General features: G+C 45.9%; 1 protein-coding gene across 11 annotated transcripts in view; it reads right to left on the bottom strand.

Moving 5' to 3' along the window:
* The window catches only part of GMPR (guanosine monophosphate reductase), a 64215-nt gene that overhangs the window by 27164 nt on the left and 21889 nt on the right, over window positions 1-15162 (bottom strand). For all 11 annotated transcript variants that reach the window (XM_044927404.2, XM_044927397.2, XM_025265979.3 and 8 more), the window contains one exon: window positions 327-408. In XM_044927404.2, the coding sequence (XP_044783339.2) occupies window positions 327-408 (82 nt within the window). The remainder of the gene's footprint in view (window positions 1-326; window positions 409-15162) is intronic.

The following is a 15162-nucleotide window of genomic DNA, read 5'->3' as shown; positions in this document are numbered from 1 at the left end:
CCTTCCTCTTCAAGGTGAATGGGATCATTCATGAGCTCTCATTCTTTTCTTCCACAGGAATGTTCTGAAACCAAGACCTTATTTGAATCAAACCACATTAAAGTTCATTCAGAAATTCCCAGAGGCATCAGAAAGCAGCTCAGCGGTATTTCTAATCAGGAGCCTCTTCTGATTAGAAGTTCAACAATACTTCCAAAAGAAATGTGCTTTAAACCTGTGGCTGGATCATTCCTGAGGTCCCTTCTGGGCATCTCTGGTCCCCCAAAGTGCTAGACCCCAATCCTCCCCAACAACATACCCTCCGCTGTGCTCCCAGCAAGTCTTACCTGGTCCAACTCCCACTTTGATGATATCTGCTCCAGAAAGAATAAGCTCTTCTACCATCTCTCCCGTCACCACGTTCCCTGCCTGGGATAGAAAGAATATAGCTCATGATCATGAACTACTCTGGGAGGAACAAAGGTGAGTGAAGGAGGAGCCCCACACCTGAACACAAGGAGGAGCTGGTTCTGAGGCCATCAGGCAGCCAAGGGGACAAAAGTAAAAAACGGGAGAAGACAAGGGCCCAATCCCTGAATCAACTTTCAGCCAATTGGTGGCTTAGGGTTTTCTCCAGGTTTCCTTTCTTCTTAATTAACTGTGATGGTGTGATCACTCACCGAGAGCCAGACGTCCTGGAGTGTGACGTCAACTGGGCCTTAGGAAGCATCACCACCAACCAGGCGAGTGGAGGTGATGGAATTCCAGCTGAGCTATTTTAAATCCTAAAAGATGCTGCTGCTAAAGTGCTGCACTCAGTATGCCAGCAAATTTGGAAACAACCCTAAATAACAACAATTATCAAGAACACAGAATTGGACACCCCAGGCTACCTCTGGGTGAGCTGACAGCATGAGGAATTTACAGAACTACATGACTTTGGAACTCCAAGAGACCTTGGTCTTTCCAGGTCAGGCAAGACAAACTCTTACGGAGAACCCAAACATATAAAATAAGCAATGAAACACTCTCTCAGCTGATTAAAATGTTAATTGTGGTTCACAGTTTGTAAAACCCCTGAAGAACTTCTATGGAACCAACAGAACCCAGAATTAGGGACTACTGGTCACCTCACAGTTGGAAAAATGCCTAGGTATCCCATCCTAAAGGAAATCAGTCCTGAATATTCATTGGAAGGACTGATGCTGAAGCTGAAACTCCAATACTTTGGCTACCTGATGCCAAGAACTGACTCATTGGAAAAAACCCTGATGCTGGGAAAGATTGAAGGCGGGAGGAGAAGGGACAACAGAGGATGAGATGCTTGGATGGCATCACTGACTTGATGGACATGAGTCTGAGCAAGCTCCAGGAGTTGGTGATGGACAGGGAAGCCTGGCATGCTGCAGTCCACGAGGTTGCAAAGAGTCGGACACGACTGAGCGACTGGGGTGAACTAAACCCATCCTAGGGTCAGTGGTTCCCACTGAGATACAAAAAGGTAGATGAACCCTAGGCACCTTGGGGATTGGTACATACTTCATTTTCAGAACAACATGAAACTGTGGTCCTAAGAATAAACCCATAAGCCAGGAAGTGGTAGAAATTAAAAACCAGACGGATGCATTCTTTCACTGCAGGAGCCTGGGAACATGAAAATGGCCCTTTTTATTACAACTCACCGGCCTGTGGATTCTTCAGTTGGTGCAGAGAACACTTGGCAGGATGCCTGTCTCAATGTTCACAACTGTGCTCAGTCTTATTTTGGGCAGTGCATCCCTAACTCATACAACTTGTTTTTTGTCACTGAAGCCCCAAAAGTGTCTTTTCACTGAATTGATTCCAAGGGGAATTTTTCTTTCTCCACCTGGACAATGTGACTTTTAACTTTGTATATAAGGATCTTCAAAAGGGGTGATGAGGATGGCTCAAAGTTACTTTAATCCCAACAGCATCTGACAATGGAAAATGCTAGCCCAGAGAAAGGATAGGAACATATGAGAATACAGTATATGATAAAGATGGCATTTCATGTCACAGAGGAAAGGAACAATATTTCAATAGACAGAAATATTGAAATTTGGGGGGAAAGGGATCTTTTGGAAACAGATATGGATTATCACTCATACCTTGCACCAAAATAAGCTTCAGATAAATTAAAAGTTATCTCCTCCCAGATTTAGAGGAAAACTGAATACTCGTAATACACATACAAGTGAAAAAACATAAAGACAGATCTGTCTACATGAAAGTTAAAAACCTGCATAAACACACACTCATACATATAATCAACAAAATTAATAACCTGCTGGAGAAAAAGATTTACAATTATGAAGAAGACTAACACTATGAGAGCTTTTCCAAATTTCCAAGAAAAATGCAAGCACCGCACAGAATAACTTCCGAAGGACATGAACTAACGAGAGAAATAACAGTGGCCAATAAACACAGGGAACGTGTTTAACCTTCACAGCAATCAGATCTCAATGAAGACATCAGCAAGCTACCACTTTTCACTTAACAAATTGTCAGTGATTATAAAAACTAAATGCTGAAAACAGACACTCATTCTCTGTCAGTGGAATGCCTACTCCAGTACAAGTTTTCCTAGAAAATAATTAGCCCATATACAGCAATGAAAAGTATGTATATCCTTTGATCCAATAACTTCCAGGATTTTCTCTCAAGCCAATCATTATGGATGAGGTCAAAGATTTAACTACCAACATGTATTACTGTTAACAGTGCAAAACTGCAAATATATTCCCCCAAAGGGGAATGGTTCAACAATCTCCTGCCAACCCATGTGATGTTTATAAGATTGGTTTGATGCCATGGGAGAATGCTTAAATGCTTTCAGTATAATGTTAGGAGAAACAGAAGGAAATAGTAAGATCTCAGTTTTGTTAAACAAGTATACGTATGCTGCTGCTGCTAAGTCGCTTCAGTCGTGTCTGACTCTGTGCGACCCCAGAGACGGCAGCCCACCAGGCTCCTCTGTCCATGGGATTCTCCAGGCAAGAGTACTGGAGTGGGGTGCCATTGCTTTCTCCAAAGGATACGTATAGATGGAAATATACATCAAAATGCTGATAAAACATGTCCTGGTGAGGGAATATTCTGACTTTTATCAATAATTCCTTACAATTTCTTGGATTTGACAGTAGAAACTGCATTACTTTTACAATTGAAAGTTATAGTTTCTGTTTTCTTAGGGTTTTTTTTTTTTCTCCTAAGCATACAACTCTGAACCTGGAAAAGAACTTAGTAGGAATCCAAGAAGGGCTTCCCTGGTGGCTCAGCGGTAAAGAATCTGCCTGCAGTGAAGGAGCTGCAGAAGACACAGGTTCAATCCCTCGGTCGGGAAGATTGCCCTGGAAGAGGGCAGAGGAACCCAGTGCAGTACTCTTCCCTGGAGAATCCCATGGACAAAGGAGCCTGGCAGATACAATGCATAGGGTCGCAAAGAGTCAGACACAATTGAAGTGACTTAGCACGCACACAGGAACCCAAGAAACAGCAGGCCAAGCTCTCATTCTTTCTCCCCGGTTGACTTGCTAAAAATTCAAAATAAATTTTACAAATAAAAATCAATTAGAAGTTAAAAATAAAACACCTAAATAAGCTACTCGAAGCTCCCTACAAGGTTTCACTTTCACTGTGGATTTTTCTCTCCATTCTGGTACTGCCTACAGACCAGTTTAAAAGGGTTCACTTTATACCAAAGAAGTCAATTCAAATCACCTCAGATGGACATAGCAAGTATAACCATGTGAGGTCAAGGTAGGTTTAAAAGTTGGAGGGAGCTGATGCCATTAAGAGCCCAGGGGCTTCTCAAGGTGTCCCCATGTCCCCTGAGCTGCCTTCGGGGCTCCTGAACCAGAGGCGGGCACCACAAAGAGGACTGAGCATGGAAAAACCCAGAGTGATGACGAAAAGCCTCCAGCCTGAGGACCACACAACAAGGATGCCGATGACCAGGAGAGGACGGTGAGTGTCCCCCTGCAGAACAAAAACCTATCCAAGTTTGAAACCAAGACGGGCAAACACAAAAGCTGAAAGGAGAAGTCACGTTCAGAAACATGAGAGGCCCCGGGAGTGTGGTTAGGCTCTGGGGGAAGCCCAGCCCACAGCACAGGCAGCCGGCGGGCTCGGGGTGGGACGCGCTGGGGTGGGGGGGTAGTTGGCCAGGGGTGATTAGCGAGCAGTCGGCTTATCTTGGCCAGAAACAGCTTCTGTGGGGAGTGGATACCAGAGGCTCAGAAGGTAGCAGCACGTCCGGCTCGGTCATGACCGGGGCAGCCAGGACAAATAGAAGCCGCAGACCCTAGCTGGGTCCCAGTGCAGATAGGCGGAGATTTCTGTTAGGGCCCCACTCCCCAGGGAGGCCAAGCACTGTCCGGGCACCACCTCCTGCGCTTGTGTCCAGGGCAGGTGGGAGGGCCCAAAGAACACATAAAAGGAACAAAACAAACATTTCACGTACTTCTGTACCATTTAAAAAAGGCCTCTAGGGGCCTCCATGGTGGCTCAGTGGTTAAGAATCCCCCTGCCAACACAGGAGACGTGGCTTCCAACCCTGGTCCAGGAAGATCCCACAGGCTGAGAAGTGACTAAGCCTCTGTGCCACAAGTACTGAAGCCTGAGCACCCTAGAGCTCAGCTCTGCAACAAGAAAAGCCACCATATGAGATCTCCTCCAGCCACAACTAGAGAAAAGCCCGTGTAGCAATGAAGACCCAGCACAGCCAAAAATTAAATAATTTTTTTTTAATTAAAACTTTTAAAAATAAATTAAAAAGTCTTCTGGGCAAAATCCAACCCCAATTCTTCCAGTTCTCTTTTGGACCCAGACATCCATGGCAAGATAACTTTAGAAAGCTGGGGCTGACTGAAGGCCCTCCCACTCACTGGGTAATTTTAAGAGAATCATATCCACTCCAAGTCTCCATTTATCCTGCTATAAAGCGGGGCTGATCAGACCCACCTGTCCTTGTCACTGGAGGGTTTACAAAGGAACTTCACCAATATCCATCTCCAGAACTTTTTCATCATCCCAAACTGAAATTTTATACCCATTAAACAATAAGTTTTCTACCCACTTTTTACTGGCTCTTCAGAAGTCTTTTGCCAAGAAAAATCCTTTCTGTAGAATGAGAAAATTTGGAAAACTCAGCAGCAGCCACAGGACTGGAAAAGGTCAGTTTTCATTCCAATCCCAAAGAAGGGCAATGCCAAGGAATGTTCAAACTACTGTACAACTGCACTCATCTCACATGCTAGCAAGGTAATGCTTAAAATCCTTCAAGTTAGGTTTCAACAGTATGTGAACTGAAAACTTCCAGATGTACAAGCTGGATTTAGAAAAGGCAGAGGAACCAGAGATCAAATTGCCAACATCTGCTGGACAGAAAAAGCAAGAGAATTCTAGAAAAAGATCTACTTCTGCTTCATCGACTACACTAAAGCCTTTGTGTGGATCACAACAAACTGTGGAAAATTCTTAAAAGAGATGGGAATACCAGACCACCTTACCTGTCTCCTGTGAAACCTGCATGCAGGCCAAGAAGCAACAGTTAGAACCAGACATGGAACAACAGACTGGTTCCAAATTGGGGAAAGAGTAGGTCAAGGCTATATATTGTCACCCTGCTTATTTAACTCACATGCAGAGTACATCGTGAGAAATGCTGGGCTGGATGAAGCACAAGCTGGAATCAAGATCGCCAGGAGAAATATCAATAACCTCAGATATGCAGATGACACCACACTAATGGTAGAAAGTGAAGAGGAACTAAAAAGCCTCTTGATGAAAGTGAAAGAGAGTGAAAAAGTTGGCTTAAAGCTCAACATTCAGAAAACTAAGATCATGGCATCTGGTCCCATCACTTCATGGCAAATAGATGGGGAAACAATGGAAACAGTGACAGACTTTATTTTCTTGGGCTCCAAAATCACTGCAGATGGTGACTGCAGTCTTGCAATTAAAAGACACTCACTCCTGGGAATAATAGCTATGGCAAACCCAGACAGCATATTAAAAAGCAGAGACATCACTTTGCCTACAAAGGTCCATATAGTCAAAGCTATGGTTTTTCCAGTAGTCATGTACGGATGTGAGAGTTGGACCATAAAGAAGACTCAGTGCAGAAGAAATGATGCTTTTGAACTGTGGTGCTGGAGAAGACTCTTGAGAGTCCCTTGGACTGCAAGGAGATCAGACAAGTCAATTCTAAAGGAAATCAACCCTGAATATTCATTGGAAGGACTGATGCTGATACTGAAGCTTCAATACTTTGGCCACCTGATGCAAACAGCTGACTCACTGGAAAAGACCCTGATGCTGGGAAAAGCTGAGGGCAGGAGGAGAAGACGATGACAGAGGATGAGATGGTTGGATGGCATCACCAACTCGATGAACATGAGTTTGAGCAAACTACGAGAGACAGCAAAGGACAGGGAAGCCTGGCGTGCTGCAGTCCATGGGGTTGCAAAGAGTCGGACAGGACTGAGCAACTGAACAAGCAGCCAACAGCAGCAGACTGAATCTGGCCTGAGGGCCAACTCCTAACAGAAAGTGCTGGAACATCAATGCCAGAGTCTTCCCCCATGCACCCGAGGATATCCCTCTATTTACCGGGGCATTCCAGGGAGTAGGAGATGCCACCAAGGCAATAACCACCTTTCACATGAAAAACACAAGCAACCAAATTTACTGCGTGACTCTCAAAGACACACATCAGCTGAATCTTGGGGGCCCTTCCTAGCTTCTACCGCAGTTTCAGTTTACATCAGTTCCAAAGAGAGGATGAACCAGAAAATCTAGGCTAACTTGGCCTGAGAAGGCGTCTGTGCTTCAGGGAGGTAAATTCTGGTGCCCACGGCTGCCACCTTTGAGAACACTGAAGAGCATCACCCGCCCCCACCCTCCTGCCTCCCCAGGAAAAGGCATAGAGCAGGCAGGGCCTCCGTGTGACTCAGAACCTTGTCTGACCATGAAATGCTGGAGAAAAGGATCCAGACAGGTGTCTGAGCCACTGGCCACACAGAGAAAGACCAAGGACTTGCCCACAGCTTCTCAAGGGTCTGCCAACAGTGGCTGACTTGACATTCCCCAGCGGAGCAGAGCTAGTCTCCTCTGAACAGATTAGGTGTCACAAGCCTGTGTCCTCAGGGCCAGATCAGAAAGAGCCACAGCACAAAAGCACTTCCCAGACCCAACCTGGGTTTTGCAGGTGGCTCTCATGGTAAAGAATCTGCCTGCCAATGCAGGAGACACAGGACACCGTGGGTTTAATCTCTAGGTTGGAAAGAGCCCCTGGAGGGGGAAATGGCAACCCACTCCAGTATTCTTGCCTGGAAAATTGAATGGACAGAGGAGCCTGGTGGGCTACAGTCCATAGGATTGGACACGACTGAACCTACACAAGAGACCCAACATAGGAACCTCTCCGTCACAAGGAGCCTGAGCTGGTAGTGGGTCTGGCTGCAGCAGGGTGTAATGGGGGAGCCTGAAAAGGGGGATTCCAGACCCTGGTGACACACCATCTAGCTCAGTCCCACCTCTCACTGGCTGCGTGAACGTCAAAAAGTTTCTTGACCCCTCTAAGCTGAAGCCTCCCACCAACTAAAGTAGGTCCTCTTAGCCTTACTTGAGCATGAGTTATCATAAAAGACAAGTGCCTGGTCCTTGCTAGTGCCTCTTTCCACAGTCCCTGGAATCCACCCAAGAACACACCATTCCCATTCCTCTCGGAAAGCCACCAGGCAGAGGCCCAGAGGACTTGTCACACTCTAACACTCAGCACCTTCACAAGCCCCTCTTCTGCCAGTGACGTTCTCTAAACATCCCCGCTTCCTCCCTCCTGACCTGCAGCGGTGCTTTCCTTAGGTGAAAGGTAAGAAGCAAAGGGTCCACGTGAATCCCAGATGTGCTGGGCAATGGGAGCAGCAAGCCTGGAACTGGGGCTCTGCCAAGACGCTTCTGAGCTGCCCTTCCATTCACTGCAGAGTAACCATCAGGACAGCACTCAGCATCCCCTGAGTTATCTACCTTTCAGTTCCTCATCAGTGGACAAGTGCATCCTCACAACGCCTCCAAACGCCATGAGAAAAATTATCTTCCTAAAGACCAAGGTGTTAAGAGTATTGGAGGTTTCCACGTGAAACTGAGGGGTCAGTGTAGGTAAAGCAGCCGGGGGAGAAAGGCTAGAGCCTCTTGCTCATCACTGGGGAGACCAATCCCAACACTGGGAACATGCCCCCTGGGCAGTCGGCAGGTGCTGCAGAGGAACACTGGAAAGTGTCACCCCACACCCCCCCCACCATGCCTCCCCGGGGAAGAGGCAGAGAACAGGCGGGGCCTCCGTGTGGCTCAGCACCCCTGGGTGCCCAGGGGGCGTGGGAACTCAGTGTCACTCTCCCCCTCCCCACCTCACCCCCACCCCAGCAGCCCCCAGGCACTGCACTAGGCCCTTTCCCTGCCCTGCCAGCCCGCCTCCTTCCTGCATCGCCCGTCTCCCCTGCTCCTCTCCCTGGAGCTGGAAGCCAGGCTCCAAAACAGGCAGCCTGCTCAGCCCTGGGTACAGCCAGATGGGAGCTAAACTCACCAGCAACCGTGTGCAGGGTGCACTGGGAGCTCTGGGGCCCTAGGGCATCTCTGCTCTCACTATCCTTGTTTCAAAAAGTAGCTCATGTTTTCTCCTTCTTCTTAAAACTAATATACACCCACTCATCTCACCCCCATTTCTCTTCTCCATCAGCCTTCCACCTCTGGTTCAGTTCCCAGAGCACGTGCCCTCAGTGGTACTTGCCCACTTGCCACTGGGTGACTACGGCACCCTTACCATCAGCCCATCTGATCCCCATGATGATGCTCCAACCATTTTTATCTCGACCAGCTTTTCACAAGTGAGAAGAATGAGCTTCAGGAGGTAGGTGATGTCCCCAACGTGGTTCAGCTGAACCATGTTGCTCATATGGCCACACTGACATCAGGGACCCTCAACGATGTTAATGCTGGTACAGCCAGCATCGAAGCAGAGCAAGAGGTCAAGGGCAAGGGAGGCACCTGGGAAACAGGCTTAAGATTCACCCCAGGAAGAGTATATTACCCCACAGCTTCCACAAAACGATGTGGGCCATCACAATAGACTACAGAGGCAAAGACCCAGAAGATATGCAGTAGAATCACCATTTATACAAGGTTCAAAAATAGGCAAATTAAGTGCTGTTCTTTAGGAATGCATTGGTAGATGGCAAAACCGGGGACACTCGAGGAAGGAAAAGAGCACCAGGAAGGGTGGGGCTTTTGTCTGAGGTGGGAGGAGGGGCTGCAGAGTACAGGTACGCTGAAGGGCCCCTGTTTTTATGACTGTTTATTAAACACCCGTGGATGTTTAATGGCTTTGGATGGAGGCAAAGCAAAAACAATACCCACCTGTGGATGTGACTGCTGATAGAAGCAAGGTCCGATGCTGTAAAGAGCAATATTGCATAGGAACCTGGAATGTCAGGTCCATGAATCAAGGAAAATTGCAAGTAGTCAGACAGGAGATGGCAAGAGTGAACGTCAACATTCTAGGAATCAGCGAACTAAAATGGACTGGAATGGGTGAATTTAACTCAGATGACCATTATATCTACTACTGTGCGCAGGAATCCCTCAGAAGAAATGGAGTGGCCATCGTGGTCAACAAGAGAGTCCAAAATGCAGTACTTGGATGCAATGTCAAAAACGACAGAATGATCTCTGTTCGTTTCCAAGGCAAACCATTCAATATCACAGTAATCCAAGTCTATGCCCCAACCAGTAACGCTGAAGAAGCTGAAGTTGAACGGTTCTATGAAGACCTACAAGACCTTTTAGAACTAACACCCAAAAAAGATGTCCTTTTCATTATAGAGGACTGGAATGCAAAAGTAGGAAGTCAAGAAACACCTGGGGTAACAGGCAAATTTGGCCTTGGAGTACAGAATGAAGCAGGGCAAAGGCTAATAGAGTTTTTCCAAGAGAACGCACTGGTCATAGCAAGCACCCTCTTCCAAAAACACAGGAGAAGACTCTACACATGGATATCACCAGATGGTCAACACCAAAATCAGATTGATTATATTCTTTGCAGCCAAAGATGGAGAAGCTCTATACAGTCAGCAAAAACAAGCTGACTGTGGCTCAGATCATGAATTCCTTATTGCCAAATTCAGACTTAAATTGAAGAAAGTAGGGAAAACCACTAGACCATTCAGATACGACCTAAATCAAATTCCTTATGATTATACAGTGGAAGTGAGAAATAGATTTAAGGGACTAGATCTGATAGATAGAGTGCCTGATGAACTATGGAATAAGGTTTGTGACATTGTACAGAGGCAGGGATAAAGACCATCCCCATGGAAAAGAAATACAAAAAAGCAAAATGGCTGTCTGGGGAGGCCTTACAAATAGCTGTGAAAAGAAGAGAAGCGAAAAGCAAAGAAGAAAAGGCAAGATATAAGCATCTGAATGCAGAGTTCCAAAGAATAGCAAGAAGAGATAAGAAAGCCTTCCTCAGTGATCAATGCAAAAAAATAGAGGAAAACAACAGAATGGGAAAGACTAGAGATCTCTTCAAGAAAATGAGAGATACCAAGAGAACATCTCATGCAAAGATGGGCTCAATAAAAAACAGAAATGGTATGGACTTAACAGAAGCAGAAGATATTAAGAAGAGGTGGCAAGAATACACAGAAGAACTGTACAAAAAAGATCTTCACGACCCAGATAATCACGATGGGGTGATCACTGACCTAGAGCCAGACATCCCGGAATGTAAAGTCAAGTGAGCCTTAGAAAGCACCACTACGAACAGAGCTAGTGGAGGTGATGGAATTCCAGTTGAGCTCTTTCAAATCCTGAAAGATGATGCTGTGAAAGTGCTGCACTCAATATGCCAGCAAATCTGGAAAACTCAGCAGTGGCCACAGGACTAGAAAAGGTCAGTTTTCATTCCAATCCCAAAGAAAGGCAATGCCAAAGAATGCTCAGACTACCCCACAATTGCACTCATCTCACACGCTAGTAAAGTAATGCTCAAAATTCTCCAAGCCAGGCTTCAGCAATACGTGAACCGTGAACTTCCTGATGTTAAAGCTGGTTTTAGAAAAGGCAGAGGAACCAGAGATCAAATTGCCAACATCCGCTGGATCATCAAAAAAGCAAGAGAGTTCCAGAAAAACATCTATTTCTGCTTTATTGACTATGCCAAAGCCTTTGACTGTGTGGATCACAACAAACTGTGGAAAATTCTGAAAGAGATGGGAATACCAGACCACCTGACCTGCCTGTTGAGAAACCTATATGCAGGTCAGGAAGCAACAGTTAGAACTGGACATGGAACAACAGACTGGTTCCAAATAGGAAAAGGAGTTCGTCAAGGCTATAGATTGTCACCCTGCTTATTTAACTTCTATGCAGAGTACATCATGAGAAATGCTGGGCTGGATGAAGCACAAGCTGGAATCAAGACTGCTGGGAGAAATCTCAATAACCTCAGATATGCAGATGACACCACCCTTATGGCAGAAAGTGAAGAGGAACTAAAAAGCCTCTTGATGAAAGTGAAAGAGGAGAGTGAAAAAGTTGGCTTAAAGCTCAACATTCAGAAAACGAAGATCAAGGCATCTAGTCCCATCACTTCATGGGAAATAGATGGGGAAACAGTGGAAACAGTGTCAGAGTTTATATTTTTGGGCTCTAAAATCACTGCAGATGGTGACTGCAGCCATGAAATTAAAAGACGCTTACTCCTTGGAAGGAAAGTTATGACCAACCTAGATAGCATATTCAAAAGCAGAGACATTACTTTGCCAACAAAGGTCCATCTAGTCAGGGCTATGGTTTTTCCAGTGGTCATGTATGGATGTGAGAGTTGGACTGTGAAGAAAGCTGAGTGCCGAAGAATTGATGCTTTTGAACTGTGGTGTTGGAGAAGACTCTTGAGAGTCCCTTGGACTGCAAGGAGATTCAACAAGTCCATTCTAAAGGAGATCAGCCCTGGGATTTCTTTGGAAGGAATGATGCTAAAGCTGAAACTCCAGTATTTTGGCCACCTCATGGGAAGGGTTGACTCATTGGAAAAGACTCTGATGCTGGGAGGGATTGGGGGCAGGAGGAGAAGGGGACGACAGAGGATGAGATGGCTGGATGGCATCACTGACTCGATGGACATGAGTCTGAGTGAACTCCAGGAGTTGGTGATGGACAGGGAGGCCTGGCGTGCTGCGATTCATGGGGTCGCAAAGAGTCGGACACAACTGAGTGACTGAACTAATTAAACACCCATGTTTTATGCCCTTGTTTGTATGTATGTCATATTTCACAACTGAATACTTCAATCATCCAAGACAAAAAAGTAGAGCCACTAGATTGCTTCACTCAAAGAGTGTAATTTCTGGTCACTAACTACTGGAGGTGCAATGGAATGATCTGGAAAGATCTAGATCCCACTACCACAGAGCAGAGGTAATGTCAACAGCAACCCAGAAGTACTCACCAGAAGGAATCAACAAAGGACTCCTCCTGCTCAAATATTTGTCCTGCTTCTCCCACCATCCCAGTCATCACTGCACAGAGTTTGTGTTTAACACCAAATGTTTGCAGGGCTCCCAGATCCCAGCAGAGGGGAGGGGGCACCTGCCCTCCCGGGAGGCCAGCTTTCTCATTCCTCCGTTGCCACAGATGACTAGGGGCAGAGCCAGCTGGGGCCTCAGGACTAGATACATACCCTTGCTAGGTCATGACAGGAGCCTGAGGAAGCTGCCCAGCTCAGGACTGAGAAACAGGAGACTGGTCACGTGTATGGCCCAGTGGAAGGACGGAGCTTCAGCACTGAAGTTAACAAGGATGGGGCATGTTTACAGGTCTCCAGGGGCAGAGTCTGGACTCTGAATTCTGACCACCCTGACCTGAAACCCCAGCTCTGCCACTCCACAAGGTGTGCCACACTCACAAGGGTGTGCGCTTGTGAAAATCCCAAAGTCAAAGGATCAGGAATAAGGCTTTCTCATCTGCAGTAAACTTGGGACAACAGTTCCTACTCTTCAGAGAGATGCTGTAAAGAGAAAGAACAGAAGGAAGCCTCCTGAAACGGGGGAGTGAGAGTGTCAGTCACTCAGTCGTGTCTGACTCTTTGCAACCCCACGGCCCATGGTCTGCCGGGCTTCTCTGCCCATGGGATTCTCCAGGCAAGAATGCTGGAGTTCATTGCCCTTCCCTTCTCCAGGGTATGTTCCCAACCCAGGGGTCGAACTTTGGTCTCCTGCATTGCAGGTGAATTCTCTACCTTCTGAGAAACATGCTGGTAAGTCTGGTAAGTCGCTTCAGTCGTGTCCGACTCTGTGCGACCCCATAGACGGCAGCCTACCAGGCTCCCCCATCCCTGGGATTCTCCAGGCAAGAACACTGGAGTGGGTTGCCATTTCCTTCTCCAATGCATGAAAGTGAAAAGCGAAAGTGAAGTCACTCAGTCATGTCCAACTCTTTGCGACCCCATGGACTGCAGCCCACCAGGCTCCTCCATCCATGGGATTTTCCAGGCAAGAGTACTGGAGTGGGGTGCCATTGCCTTCTCCAGGAACTCAATAAATGGTGTTTCTTTATCAAAACCCAACAATTCTGAAATGAATCTTGCTGTTTTCCCCCCAACTTCAAACATGGTACAGCTGGTTGACCTCAGGACAATACTTAATGCTTTCTTCTCACTTGATTGGAAAGCATAAAAATACTTATCTCAAAAATTTGGCCGGGGGGCTGCCCTGGTGGCTCAGTGGTAAAGAATCCACCTGGCAGTATAGGAGACAAGGGTTCAATCCCTGGTCCAAGAAGATCCCACATGCTATGGAGCAACTAAGCCCGAGCACCACAACTACTGAGCCTGTACTCTAGAGCCCGGGAGCTGCAACCACTGAGCCCATGTTCCCTAGAGCCCGTGCTCCACAAGAAAAGAGACCACTGCAAGGAGAAGCTCGTGCAACGCAACGAGAGAGTAGCTCCCACTGGCTGCAACCCTACAGAAAAGTTCGAGCAGCAACAAAGACCCAGCACACCCAGAAATACATAAAAATATATCTTTTAAATGTTCTGGAAATCCTTCACAGGTGATTTAACTTTGTCAACAGAAATACCAATTCCTGTCTCCCAATTTCCTTAAAATGATGAAATGTGAAGATAAATTAAAAATTTGTAAAAGGAAGACAGAACAGACTTGTGCTTGTCAGGGTGGAAGGGGGAGTGGGGGAAGGATGGTTTGGGAGTTTGGGATTAGCAGATGCAAACTATTATGTACAGAGTGGATAAACAACAAGCTCCCATGGTATACTGCAGGGAACTATATTCAACATCTTGTGATATACCATAACAAGAAAGACTATGAAAAAATGTATATGCGCACACATGTATAACTAAAGCACTTTGCTGTACAGCAGAAATTAACACACCATTGTAAATCCACTATACAATAAAATTTAAAAAAGAAAAGAACTGGGTTCGAAAAAACTTATAAAAGGAGAGTTAGGTAAATTATCTACTGGTCAATCAATAATCACCATGTTAATTAAGACCAATAAAGACACATAATTACCATACAGATTTTCCAAAAGCCCAAATTTAACCCTAAAGCTTCTAGTTCTTTTTTCTATAAATCTATGTTTCCCAACGATAACAGACACACATTCTCATCAGTAAAGGTGTTAAAAATTAGTAAAATACCCTCCTCAAAAGGTACGGAAGTTCAAAAATAAAGATCCTAGATAAAGCAATACACCAACTGATTTGCAAATAATAGCTGACTATTGCGAAATGTTCATATTGTGGATTTCAACTCTCATAGCAGTTTTCTCCTAGCAAGGAGAGTGGGGCAGAGATGACAAATATGATAAAGAGAAAGCCAACTGTGTTGTGTTTATTTTTTAAAATAGATTCTGTTAAGCAGTGACAGACACCTTGGTTTAAAGGTCTCATATGGTATGAAACACTTGATGATATTTAGCAGAGACAAGGAGCCGACACCCTATGGCGTTGATCTGGATTTTACTTTTTATAGCGGAGCCACTTCTCAGATCTTTGCAGCTGCTGCCTGTGCTTTCCCCACTGATTCTCAACTATTCTTCTAGAAAGAAGGCACCAAAAGCTCCCAAGAGAACACAG

Source organism: Bubalus bubalis, chromosome 2, assembly GCF_019923935.1.
Source record: "Bubalus bubalis isolate 160015118507 breed Murrah chromosome 2, NDDB_SH_1, whole genome shotgun sequence".
NCBI lineage: Eukaryota > Metazoa > Chordata > Mammalia > Artiodactyla > Bovidae > Bubalus > Bubalus bubalis.
The sequence above is the reverse complement of the archived record's forward strand: the minus strand, read 5'-3'. Positions and strand labels throughout refer to the sequence as shown.